The 14,443-nt window shown below is 39.5% G+C and overlaps 1 protein-coding gene across 5 annotated transcripts in view; it reads right to left on the reverse strand.

Moving 5' to 3' along the window:
* kcnab1b (potassium voltage-gated channel subfamily A regulatory beta subunit 1b) overlaps nucleotides 1-14,443 on the reverse strand; it is a 53,114-nt gene that overhangs the window by 23,043 nt on the left and 15,628 nt on the right. For all 5 annotated transcript variants that reach the window (XM_061797512.1, XM_061797511.1, XM_061797513.1 and 2 more), the window contains 2 exons: nucleotides 2,885-2,928; nucleotides 116-153 (listed from right to left, as the gene is read on the reverse strand). In XM_061797512.1, coding sequence (XP_061653496.1) covers nucleotides 116-153; nucleotides 2,885-2,928 — 82 coding nt within the window. The remainder of the gene's footprint in view (nucleotides 1-115; nucleotides 154-2,884; nucleotides 2,929-14,443) is intronic.

Below are 14,443 nucleotides of genomic sequence, written 5' to 3' on the forward strand. Positions count from 1 at the left end.
TAATTGGACGTCACAAGTGCTCAGTAGCTAGAGGTTGGTGGCCTGAATGAATGAGTTAGAACATCTGGGCGTGGCTTGTAATTACTGAGGGATGGAACTTGACATGATGTCTTACCTCATCTGAGATCTGACCGCCGAATGTCACCCACGTGCCTGTTGGGCCAAACATCAATGTCAAAACGATCGGGACGCTAAAACTATCACAGTCAAACGTTTAATCCTCTGGAATTTAAAGCATGTCTTACAATGTCACGTTTATTTTTCGACTTGACTCAAAAAAGAAAACAAAACAAAAACATCATAGAACATGAACCAGATGCTGGGTTTTAACGCGGCTCGTTTTGTCCTTTAGAGGGAAATTACTCATGGATATGTTTTGTGAATAAAAGCAATGATGAATAGGATCTATGCACTCTTAGGCACTCATAGTGGGCCGCTGAAACTATGGTAGAATATGCTTCTCTGGATAATTACAAAATGCTCTAATTCTTATTATTTCTTTCACGTTTTCTCCTGTCCCTGATGTGCTCTGCCACTACCGAGAAATAATGTGTGGGTGAGTGTTAAACCTAAGTCTACCAAAAAGTACAGCAACAGTACTTTGCAGGCTCAGCTTGACATTTTTCTATTGGATATTTATCCGTCGAGTTGAGGCTCTGAAAGTATTCTGCAAAGATACCATGTAAAGAGGATTCACAGCCCTAACCTTTTATATCCTCATTAAAATTCTGAAAATGGGCTAGTGTGGATGGACAGGCAACACCTGTTATCTGTCAACAGCTCAACGAGGCTCAAGAGTGAATCGCGGTATTGTAGCTATCAATACACATCCACGTATGAAGGATCATATTTCCTCTGAGGCCATGCACAAGTGGGAGATCTTTAATGGCCACAGCATTAGGTGGAGCTAATACAGGGGACTAAAGATTAAAACAAGCCTTCTGGCTAATTCTGGCTTTTTTAACCATGTGTACTTCATGTGTTTTATGAAATTGCATTGTCCCCTTTCAAATAAACTGATTAATAATATTAATAATAGCTGCACAGTTTAATGAGATCCAGGACAAGAGCTGCATACAAATATGCATTTACAAAGATATTTTAGGTTTTAACTGACACTGTCAGAGAGGTATTTGTTTCACAATATGTTTAGTATTGCGGTTGCAGTTTGCATTGGCTTACAACTGAAATGCAACGCACTGAGAGCTGTTCGGAATATTTTGCCATTCTCCAAAGGGGCAAAAGTACTCACGATCACTGCGTACTTAGGTAAAAGTACACATATACTATGTGTGTAAAAAATATACTCTGTAAAAGTGAAAGTGATGATTCAACATCTTTACTTTCGTAAAAGTACCTTCTATGCTTTTTTTACGCTGTGTCGTCATCCGGAGAAAGATGAAAAAAGTAACAAGCCTTTTTCGACAAACGAAGGACTATAAAGCACATACCAGTATAATTAAATAGAATGTAAAGAATTAAACAGTTTATGCACCATGATTTCAAGCTTTACTACATAGACATTGTGCTGCTCCTTCTGGTGTGCTCACCTTTGCTACCAAGGGGCAGTATAATACATACATACTGTACATAACACACACACACAAAACAGTCACAAATAAGTGATTCAGTGAGATTCAGTAAGCTGCAGTAATGTTCGTCTTTTTTAACAGAAGATAAAGAAACATTGTTATGGTGTCTGTCTACATGTAATGCTGCACATTTTGTGTTCAAATATTCGCTGCTTAAACATAAAAGGGTAAACACTACCAAACCACAAAATCGATCCTAGTTTCATTACCCTGTCTCTGGCGTTTTGCATTGTGTCAAGCTAATGAGGAGTAGAAAGTAGGTATTTGTTTTCAAATGTAGGGAGTAAAAGTAAAATTTGACAGAAGAATTAATACAGAGGGCTTATTTACATTTGAAAATAAATAAAAATAAAACCTATGTGACGCGCGGAGCGAATGACATGCTGTCTGAGCAAAAGCACAAGTGAGGGTTATGCGTGGATGTCAGGATGCATAGTTCATGAGGCCATGTAATAATTGAGGTTAAGAGGTTCCACTCAAAACTCAAGTCATTACTCGGAGCCAAAAAAAAATAAAAATAAAAAGCCAAGCACAGCTTGTATCTCGAAAAACTCGTAAGTCGAGGTACCACTGCAAATATTGTCTTTTTTCAACAATATGCTGATTTAATTTCATTTGTCTGCCCTAGGATATGTGGTTACTCAGATATTCATATTTCAAATCATGTCACATTTTTTGTAGGTATCAAAGTGCTCCACTGTTGATCTGTTTTTGCTGTGGCCACGTTCCTTTAAATATCACTGCACATCACTGTCTCATTCACAGAATTTCTATCAATAAATAAGCCTCAGGCTCCGTTGGTTCTGGAAGATGCTCTATCATTTCATTATTTTGTTTTTGCTGCTTTGCTGTGTTTTTTGGTGCCTTCACAGACATCATGTCCTGCAGGCGACTTGGCACGCACACACACACACACACACACACACACACACAGTACATGCCGTGGTGCAGAGCATACCCACACATTAATATACAGAGAGTATGCACACCCACATGCAAACAGTGTACTAAATGAATACTAAATGTTTGATGAGTGATAATTGTGTGCCGCTATCATTCAAATATTACAGAGGAAAAATTTACACCCTGAAAACAGATTTGCATTGTCTCACATTCAATTTGTATGAATGATGCATGGGATGACAAGATTTCACAAGAATGAAACTTAAAAGAACATCCTTCTGTGCCTGCGCCTGGATCTCCCTCCAAATCCCCACAGGTCACTCGGGTTTGCAGTTGGCTGCTTGTGAAATCATTAGATGTGCGCTCTAATGCTAATTAAATGTACTCACCGAGGCCCAGACAGGAGACACGCAAACCAGATTTCCCAAGATTCCTGTGGAGAGAAACACAATGTGACTAATGTCGCTAAAGAATGAAATAGTTTGTGGATCATGATTTCGAGCTTAAAAGCCCATTGACATTGTGCTGTTCCTTCTGGTGTGCGTGCGGTTGTCACCATGGGTCAGTATAAAACGTGTACTGTACATACATACACTGTACAAACATACATAATACACGAAGAAGACAGTCACAACTAAATGATTCAGTAAGCTGCAGAACAAGTCATTTTTTGCACAAGGATAGAGAATATACACCTGAGAGTATTGTTATTTTGTCTGCCTGCATGTGTTGCTGCACCATTTTTGTTCAAACACCATTACTTAAAGAGTTATAACTATGCAACATCGATGCTAGTTTCATTAGCCTGTCTATGGCATTTTGCATTGTGTATTCACATTAAGCTAGCAGACTTTAGGAAGTCAATGTTAGGTGTTTGGTTACACGTGTAATTGTCTTTGCTTAGCTTAGTTTTACAGTAAACTTCAACTGGGTATGACAAGCTGCTGCATATTGTGAAGTTTGCTGGCACTATCTACGCACAAATTCAAAATAATTGTTTTGCTCACGACTGAAGACAAAGTAATTGGCCAAACTATGGCTCATATCTCGAAAAAAAATTAAGTTGGGTCACTCCTAAATTGAGGTTGAGAAATTCCTAAAGCTCCTTCAATGTTGCTGTAGGGCTCTTGGCAGCCTCCTTGACCAGTTTTGTTCTTGTCTATTTTTTTTTAGCAATTTTGGAGGGATGTCCAGTTCTCGCGAATATATATGTACTGTACATATTAGCAATTGATGACAGTTGTCACTGTGTATCATAGTGTATTTATGCCTTGCAAATTCTTTTGTCCCTTTCACTTGACTTATAATAACAAACATCAAGGGGAGAGGGGTGCAGTTGTACATACAAGAAAGTGGAAAAAGTTAATCCAACTTTGGTATGGATGGTAGGTTAATGTATGGGTCACCTTTAATATGCCCGAATCCTGTTTACTAAATTACAAAGCGGATTCGAGTTTATTTAGAGGATTAACGTGGATCCCACTGCATCTCAACAATCATTCTCATAAACTTGAATGTCTGTAATGTACAGCACCATGACAGCATTGTTATCATTTCACCATCTTATCATATTACATCATATTACAAGCTCAGGCTTTTTTCTTTAATTTTCTTTTCTTAAAGCACAAGCAGGCTCTCAAGGAGACACAGAGGTCATTTGAAAACAGCTTTGCTGTTGACGCTGATTGCTCTTTATTCCCTCCTCAACGACTTCCTAACTTCCAAGCCAAACGTTCATCTACATCCAGCTGCTTCGCGGCGGCATGTAGCAGCTCTCTCATCGCTCTTTAATGCCGAGGAAGATGAGCCAAGAGTTTTTGTTGCCTCCCTAGCCTCAAACATTGCAGATTAGTTCTTGTCTAGTTTACCGTCTGAGAGCCAACTGCGAGGTTACGACATGTGGCGCAATTGTGATGACAGCGGCCTAAAAAGTGGCAGTTAGAGCAAAACTGATCTCCTTCCAGCGGCCACAAGTGTCTTTCCACAGAGTGATGTATGTGCACTATACCTAAAAAAGACATCACAAGGAGAGGATTCGAACATTGAGATGGATTTGTCACTCAGCGAGGCTGCATCCAAAGGGACAAAACTATTTGGCAATACAGCATGCAGCATCCACAATGGTCTGTCCATTTCAAGCTTCTACTTCTAACAGCCAATTCAATCAAAATAGAAAACTACACATGAGAGATAAATGGTACTGTCAACAAAAAAGTACAGTTGGATGCTACAATACGACCACAATAACAATCATATACTTAAATTAATCAATCAAGACTGAGCATTATTATTTTTGCAAATGTATCTTATGCCTTTTTATCCATCCATTCATTTTCTGAGTCACTTCTCCTCACTAGGGTCGCGGGCGTGGCGGAGCCTATCCCAGCTATCATCAGGCAGGAGGCGGGGTTTTATTTTTTGGTATTTTTTTTTTTTGTGCCTATTGGAAAAGTAATTTCGGCCCGAATAATACGGAGTTTTTTTGTCCACTGATCCTAACACAAATGTCCATTTACCCCTTTTAAACGTTAAAAGAACAACAACTGAGAGCATGAAATTAAGTTAATTGCACTAAATCATTTGAAGTTACATTACTGTTGGATCTATCTTGCCCAACACCTATAAAAATAGACACAAAAGGAATGAAGACGCTGGTTTCTTTTGCTCATGAGGAGGACGTATGGGAGATTGTTCAGATTACAGCCTCCCATCACGCTCTAAACAATCTCTCCCGTCGCTCCTGTATTTATTTGAAATAAGGAGGTTTCTAAGTTACAAGACATAACATACTAAGCTACAAGACACAACACACTAAGGGGAGGGTTTCAAGGTGAAGACATGAGACCAACACCAGCCACGTCCTTGGTCAAGACGCCCTTCTCTCTGATGATTCCTGCTGAGTCATCTTCTTGAAGGCGAGACATCTTCCTGCCTCACGGTCAGCAAGCAATCATCAAAATCGTCCATAATACTAATGCAAGCTAAGCAAATAAATGATAACTTCTACAATCTATTTAACAATTACAAACAAAAACTGAACAAACAATGAGAATGTGCACTTCGTGGTGAAGTGACAGCTTGTCAAACTGTTACTAAGATGCTTCTGAGAAGGCATCACATCTTTGCCTGAATTAATTTTGTCTGTGTGATCTTTGCTCTACTGCATAATAAAGGCATTGGTAATCAGAACAGGAGTACTTCATTGGTCACAGAGGGAAATGTATTGTGTTCCAGTTACTCAATGCAAGAAAGCAGAGGAAAAGATGGAAGATTTACAAAATAAATTACATAATACAATTCTACTTTACGAGGAGGAATAAGAAACATCACAAGCATCTGACTAAATAAAATAAATTTAGGAGATAGACCCCACTGCAAGTTTGGGATATAGCATGGGGAAGTTGGATGTGAAGCCTTCTTTCTTGTGATCTATAATAGAGGGGGAGCTCTGATCTGTGTGCGAGTGTGTGTGTGAGAGTGTGAGTTCTAAAAGGATATTTGAGGACAAACCATGCTCCCTGCATGTAATCCACACACTGTACATCTGAATGAGTTGTTTTACATGTGATCAATCAATTTCCTTTCATGCAATTTCTCTAAATAAAACTATATGTAATTGGACATCATGAGTTCAATAAACTCCCAAGCCACAACATTAGAAATGTGGAATTCAATGAGATCCAACGCAAGCACTGTACCAAAAGCTCTACACTCTTTTGATCGTAAGCCCCATATTATTCATACCCTGGCCAAACTATGAGTTGAAGTGATTTTTTATAAGGTGAATCAATCCATCCATCCATGCTTCCTTCCTTCCATCCATCTATCCTTTCATCTCATAAAGGCAAGTTTATATGTAGAGCACAGTTAGTACACAAGGCAATTCAGTCTTCATAAAATTACAAGAAGGCAAATAAAATAATTCCATAAAACAAGAATAATCATTCATTAGTTAAATTAAGGCGGCACAGTGGCCGACTGGTTAGAGCGTCAACCTCACAGTTCTGAGGACCCGGGTTCAATCCCCGGCCCCGCCTGTGTGGAGTTTGCATGTTCTCCCCGTGCCTGTGTGGGTTTTCTCCGGGCACTCCGGTTTCCTCCCACATCCCAAAAACATCCATTAATTGGAGACTCTAAATTGCCCGTAGGTGTGACTGTGAGTGTGAATGGTTGTTTGTTTCTCTCTGCCCTGCGATTGGCTGGCAACCAGTTCAGGGTGTACCCCGCGTCCTGCCCGATGACAGCTGGGATAGGCTCCAGCACGCCCGCGACCCTAGTGAGGAGAAGCGGCTCAGAAAATGGATGGATGGATGGATAGTTAAATTAAAAGTGAGTGCAGATAAAAAAATATAAATAATAATAATTCAGTTGTCAAATCTACAGCTAAGAAGAAGAAGAAGAATCACCTTTGTTCTCATGAACATGCATGCATGCACAAGAAATTTCTTCTCTGCATTTTAACCATCACAGTGAACACCCACACTTGTTAGTGGAACACACGGGAGCAGGGGGCAGCTGAAGTGCCCGGGGAGCAGTTTGGGGTATCTTGCTCAAGGACACCACAGCCGTGAGTCCGGGGGATGTTGGCGGAGGTTCCGGTCGGGGTCTTGAACCTAGGTTCCCCAATGTGGTAGCCACAGCTGGCTGTCCCTGGACGGACTCCTGTTTACAGCCTGGATTGGAACACTCAGTTGAAGCCTGTCCTGTCTTTTGACCATGGAGAGATTTGTACACAAGCTGAGCCGTTTTGAAGACTATTCTGTGAGCGACAGGAAGCCATTCTAGAGACCTAAGCACTAGGCTTATTTGGTTATATTTCCTGCTTCTATTCATGACTCGAGCAGCATTCTTATGGCTCTTTTAGAGAACCCAGAGAGCAGGCCGTTACAGTAGTCTAACCTGCTAGAGACAAACGCATGGATTTGTTTCTCTAAGTCAGGTGTAAACACTATTCCTTTGATTTTGACAATGTTTTTTTTAGATGGTAAAAAGCTGCTGACGTTATTGATTTAATGAGAATGTTAAAATTCAGGTCTGAGTCCAATATTCCGCCTAGGTTTCTAACTTGACGTTTAGCGATAGTTTCAAAGTGACTGATAATACTTTCTTTTTCTTTGTTTATGTGGGCTACAGACAATGATTCCAGTTTTGTCTGAGCTGTGAGCTAATGTTGACAGCTGGAGAAAATTGTTTTGCATCCACACACTGATCTCTTCGATGCAGTGACAGAGTGAATCTACAGGCTAATAACATACCGTCAGTGAAATGCAGACTTGAATGTCATCCCAAAGGTCATAACCATTTGGTCTAAGACACAATTACCAATTTCAACAAAGTATTTCCTGTCCTGGAGATAGGACTTGAACCAGTTTAAAGCTGTACCAGAGATCCACGCCGGTGTTAGATACTGAATTCACAATATGTCTTAATTTGTGAATTTTACTATGAACATTTGGGAAATCTTAGAATGGAATGGTTCCAAATATGACCTAAATGAGCTGTATATTTTGGATTGGGAATTGTTTGAACAAATCAAGAAATGTGGAAGGAGGAGGTAAATATGCAAAAATCTCTTCCAGTAATTAGGGGAATTTTATTGTGGAAGTATGAAAATTTTACTGCGGAAAGTGCAGGATTTGGGGAATGTGGAAAATGCTCTTCAGCATTCACACAATTACTAGATCTAACACAATGGCGAAGAAACTAAAATTACAGAGGTTCATAGTGTATAAAAATTCGGAATTATAAAACACATCATCTAAATATGGCACATTGAAAAGTGAGGACTCCGGCTGAAGGACAACTTGACTGTGAAAATGTAATGCATCAACAACTTTGCTAACCAATGACTGCCCCTAAGTCCCTCGTGGTTGGACAGTGCCCAACAGAAGCCTTGAAGAAAGATGACAAATGAGTCATTTGAAGATGCCCACTCACAGAAAACCTGTCACCACTTATGAGCATCCCACCAGCCAGCCACTATACAATATGGAGCTTCTATTCTGACATGATTCTATTCTAACACTGATATCTGGATAATAAATCAACATCTGGCTCTCTTATTGTGCTTAAATCTTCAGAGAAATTGCCTCCTACTGTGTAATATGGTCACACCAAGGCATTTCTTATTTTTTCATCAGTTTCCTCACACTAGATTGCTGAAACCAATATTTGTCATTGAACCTTTTTTTTTTTTTCAAAAATAAACAGATAAAACTCCTTGCTCCCCTGAGGGGATTATTGAAGACAAAGCAAACTCACACAAAAAAACAAACAAACAAAAAAAACACTGATGGATAGAAAAGGATTAACCAACACCCGCCTCTTTGGTTCCTACCCTTTTCCCGAATGGCCGCCACAATGTGCTCATGAAAACAAACAGGGAGAAAGATCTCTTTTATCACAACATATAAAAGCCATGGGGAAATTTTAAATGAATAGATAAGAAACCTAACAAGCGGAAGAAAAACGAGTTGGGAGAAAAAGGGAGCAAGGCAGACACAAGCATTTGAGTAGACTACCAGTGCTGCAAATCCGAGCCTCAAGTCTAAGCACATCACACGCCCTCTACGCATAAAGCATTCTATATGACAAAGAACGGCAAACAGAGAATGACAGGCTGCTCCCTACAGGCTCTTGCACAGTGCTCATGCTTGCATTGAGTGTGTGCGTGGATAAACGTGACAGCTTTCTTGTATTCAGTTCCAAAAGTACTCCAACTTTGAATGCAAAGGCAAGTCCTTTATTACCTAATTGCCCCACACTAATTTATAATTACATCAGGGATGGGCATTTGATCAAATTCCTTGGATGGACGATGGAGAACAATCTTTTTTACACTCATTTTAACGATTAAACATTAAACACAACAAAAGTGAGTACACCCTTCACCCCTAGGTGAAACTGTCCAAATTGGGCACAAAATGTCAATATTTTGTGTGGCCATCATTATTTTCCAGCACTGCCTTTACCCTCTTGGGCATGAAGTTAACTAGCGCTTCACAGGTTGCCACTTGAATCCTCCTCCACTCCTCCATGATGACATGATGGAGATGGTTGATGTTAGAGACCTTTTGCTCCTCCAAAGATGTTCAATTGGGTTTTGGTCTGAAGACATATCTACGAAAATGTGAAGGGTGTACTAACTTTTGTGACACTCTATATCATGGGTCACCAACGTTTTTGAAACTAAGAGCCACTTCTTGGGTACTGATTATTGCGAAGGGCTGCCAATTACCATATATTCCAGATTTATTAGAAAGTATGGATCCAATTTAAATCATTTGGATCCCAGATGATAGCTCTTAACTCATTGATTTTGCAGGTTAGAAATATTTAAACCCTTTTCATCCACTGACATTAAAATGATGTGTGGGGAAAAGCTACAAATCTCCCCACACAGAGTAGCTGTATTTCAGAGCTGGTGGCATGTGGGTTGATCCTTTATTGAAGAACATGTGGGCAGATCTGAAGGGCTTGATTCACTGTGTTGTGAATTTCAGTGAGAGACCCCGCCCCCCACCCCTCCATACACAAACCCATGCACACAAAATCAAGAGAACCAGAAAGCCATCACGCTGAAAGTACATCAGAAAATTTCCTACTGTAGTTTCAAGAATATACGTATGTACTATTTAAAAATCTGTGCTAAAGTGAACCGTGATATGGTGAGGGATGATAGTACGATGTATAGTTCTCTTGTGTTTTATGTCAATTTTACAGTAAACTTCAACTTCCTCCAACCAGGTGTTCACTGTATTGGGTCTTTTTTGTTCCGGCTCTTAACTGAATCAACTAAATGCTATGAAAACTATCTGCCGTCACTCATTTTTTGTATTTCTTTTCAATAATTTTGAAAACTGATTTGTGCATGCATGCCTGCCCTTGCTTGACTGCATGTTTGCGCACTGACAGACCCCATCATGAGTCATTTTGCTCCGGTGCACAGTCTGACTGTGTGAGTTCAGCCAAACTGCTTTTTCTTTTTTTTCTTTTTTTCTTTTTTTTTGCCATAGTGGCGACTCTGCAAGAAGGCCAAAGGGCAGTTTCCGTCAGATGGCGCGTTTCTGCTTTTAGTCTCTAATTTTGAACATTATTTAATTCAGAGTTTCAACTTCATTGTGAGATTAATGTGCATAAAGAAGCTTGTCTCAGAATCCTTAAGCAGTAATCAAACATTGCGATTGGCAACAACAACAACAACAAAAAAACGCAATTCACGCTCTCCCTAAGAATGTTTATAATTGGCGATTTTAATAGTTTAAACTGTAAATATACCACAAACTATGATCACAAAAAAGTTCTTAATTTATTTTAAACACATCTTACAACATTATCCCCAAAATAATAAATGGCTTGCATGTATTTGATTTGGAACAAATGCCCTGGAAGTGTTGGTGTACATGCTCATGCGGCAAAGACTCTGCGCAACTTCCACAAACAACCCGGGCTAAACTTAGCTCCTCCCCGACATACAACGCTCGTCTCTAAGCCAAGCTGCAGCACGTCAACATACTTCCTCGATACCAATTAATACTTTCCTATTATTCAGGTCTTTGGTGCCATCTTGTGGCATATTAGAGCACAATCGAAACAGCACAAAAAAATGTGAATAATGGAAGCTGCAGTAGGTTCCACTGAAATAAACAACAACAAATGGGTAGGGTTCACTGTATACACCTGGAGTTAAAACTTCAGATCGTCACTGAGCTCCTGTTTTGACCTCATACTGCAAAAGTACACATCATGTAAAAAAAAAAAAAAAAATGTAACTGGTGTGAGACCACAGAGCACTTGAGCTGTGATAATGTGAGCCTAGAGCAAACAAGCGCCCATAATACAGTGATGTCCTTCTCCTCAGTTAAATTAGAAAAAACTTTTTGAATTGTAATTGAAACACAGATTGTTTTATACAGGCAAATAGTTTTTAAAAATAGATTCAACTGGGCCTTTTTTTTTTTTTTTAACAAACAGACTATAATTACAAAGATAACTGGAGAATATAATGACTTGGGCTTCCAAAAGCAGGCTTTATTTTTTGGGAATTAATAAAAAAGATCTCATCTAGCTTCATCCATCCAGCCAACCATTCATACAGACTTACATTGATCCATACGTTCTACCTCACATATAGTCTATATATAGTATGTACTGTAATTTTGTCTAACGAAAGTCCGCTACTTAAATGCTAATACATAATGCAAACGGTAATTAACATACATTTTTACCGTAATTATAAACCTTCAAACAACTGCTACTTTAACATGGTTGGAGCAGCAACACATACAAACAGAGCATACAATAATGCTCACAAGGAGGGTTAGGAGAGTCAAGAGAATTTCAGATACAGTGTCTAGCTAGCTACCTTTTTTAAAAAATGTAGTTAGTAACATAATCCAAATACCATCATATGAAAGTAATGTAACTTGATTACTTTCAATTACGTTTGGATTATTCCAATATCAAATATGCTAGTAAAGACAAAAGAAATTAAATCTCAATACAATATATATTTATATCTACATTTGTCTGGCCTTTTCTGTCTCATGAAAGTTTAATATGCATAGGTTTGTTTTTTGTGAGGAAGCCGGAGAACTCTGAATTCCAATCAAAAACCTCAGAACTGTGAGGCAGACGTGCTAACCACTTGTTCACTATGTTGTGACTGGACGGACAGGAAACGGAAATAAACCTGAGAATTTTGAATCCGGCAACAGTTGCATACTCTACTATGTCACATGTTTGGGACAGTGTTTGCCTGCGTGTATTCTCCAATGAGTAAGAAAAGGTCAAACTGCCATGGAAGGTTGCGCGTGAGGGACCCTGCAGTTGGAGCTGCACTATTTTTGGATCGCCATGACAACTAAAAACGCTGCAGGTGGTGGTATTATTAGTTTATGCTCGGCATCTTCTTTTGCTTCGACTTCCTACGCATTCGGAGGCTCCCACTGTGTCTCGCACATCCAGTGCAAATTCACTATTGGCTCATGCGTGGAAGGCACGAGCGTGTCAGTGCGAACGGCTACAAAAAATAAATAAATGAATTCATTTTTAAAAAATTGCGCTCACAAGTGCGTCTGTCAGAGAAATCGCTCTTGGAAGCTGTCAACCTTTTAATTTCTTGAGTGAGGAGGAAGACATTTCCTAGCAAATGTGCGCCATGTGTTACAGCAAACAGTGATACAGTGAACTTCCATTTGTCGTGGGGGATGTTCCAGACCCACCCGAAGTAGGTGAAAATCCGTGAGAGAGACCATATAAAAAACTTCAAATTAGTTTTACCCCTCCTGCACACTTTAAATCCATTTCGACATATGAAAATATATTTTTAAACATATTTGAACACAACTATTGCAGGCATAAATTGTATAGAAAATGCTGTACGTATTGTAGTGTTTGTATGTTGGATACAGTAAGTAAGTTTGTAAATCACTGTTTATTAACACTTTTAATTTAGGAGTTTATGACCTCATATTATCCCCTTGTTATAATAAAACCCTTTATAAGCATGCCCTTATCGAAATATCTGACTGTTTGTTGGCAGGATTACAGAAGTCTACAAGGCCAATTTCCATGAATCATTTCAGCGACAATGACCACTTGCTTGCCAAATTGTGACTTTCCCCCTCCCCCTGTTTGTTATAAAATGCTTACTAATGCTATTTTTACACATAAGTGGGACAACACTATTTTAAATAATATATTACAGTTTATGAAAAAAATAAAGAATTCCTTATGTCATTTATAACCTATTAATAAACAGTTTATAAACCCTTTATATCCATATCCTTATATAGCGGTACTGAGACTGTTTTGCTAAGGCTGAACCACTGTTGTAATATTTAACTTAGTCGTTATATTTCTATTAGCCTAGAAGTGGTTTAGAGGTACGTGTCACACGGATGCACTATGCGTGACAGATTCAAGTCTTGAAGTCTTAATACAATGCTTCGTCATCAGGCTCTCGTGGTGCTGGTCTGCAATTTCCATATCGTTATGGAAACGAGATGAGATTGTGTGACAAGCAGACGCTTATCACACATTCAGCTGCGTGGATCTGTTATGTTCTGCTAATTGCTTCTTTTCCATCATCTGACCCAAGCGTCCCACTTTTTTCTGACTAACTACAATCTCTGTCCTCTCATTGAGTCCCAAGGCCCGAAATGAGTGTTAAAAGTTGGAAGCCAACCCGTGTTTCAAGTTGAGAGCCCACTCATTGAGATAAGAGAGTGTTGTTTACTCGTCCCAGCCTCGTTACAACTCCCACTCGGGCACACATGGAGAGCTCTACAAAACCCGGCTCTATTACACTTAGCGTTATATTGTTACGTAAATCATCTGCTCAGTTGAGGGTTTACCAAGCAAATTTGTACCTCTTTGTTCTAAACCCTTACTTTCTGGTGATAAGATACCCACTACCCCAAAATCACATAAATATGACATCCCTGCATTAATAAACTCATGGTTTTTTTTCTTAACAAAAAGTGTTTTATTACATGAAAAACACTTTTTTTTTCCAGAAGAAAATGTTTGTTTTTCAAATCTAGTTCATTTTTTTTTTTTTTTTTAGAATAACGGCCTTTTTTCCTGAATAAGAGGCGTAATGTTAGATAGATAGATCGATAGATCGATAGATAGATAAAATCCATCCATCCATCCATTTTCTGAGCCGCTTGTCCTCACTAGGGTCGCGGGCGTGCTGGAGCCTATCCCAGCTGTCATCGGGCAGGAGGCGGGGTACACCCTGAACTGGTTGCCAGCCAATCGCAGGGCACATCGAAACAAACAACCATTCGCACTCACAGTCATGCCTACGGGCAATTTAGAGTCTCCAATTAATGCATGTTTTTGGGATGTGGGAGGAAACCGGAGTGCCCGGAGAAAACCCACGCAGGCACGGGGAGAACATGCAAACTCCACACAGGCGGGGACGGGGATTGAACCCCGCA

Source organism: Phyllopteryx taeniolatus, chromosome 14 (assembly GCF_024500385.1).
Source record: "Phyllopteryx taeniolatus isolate TA_2022b chromosome 14, UOR_Ptae_1.2, whole genome shotgun sequence".
In the NCBI taxonomy this organism is placed as follows: Eukaryota; Metazoa; Chordata; class Actinopteri; order Syngnathiformes; family Syngnathidae; genus Phyllopteryx; species Phyllopteryx taeniolatus.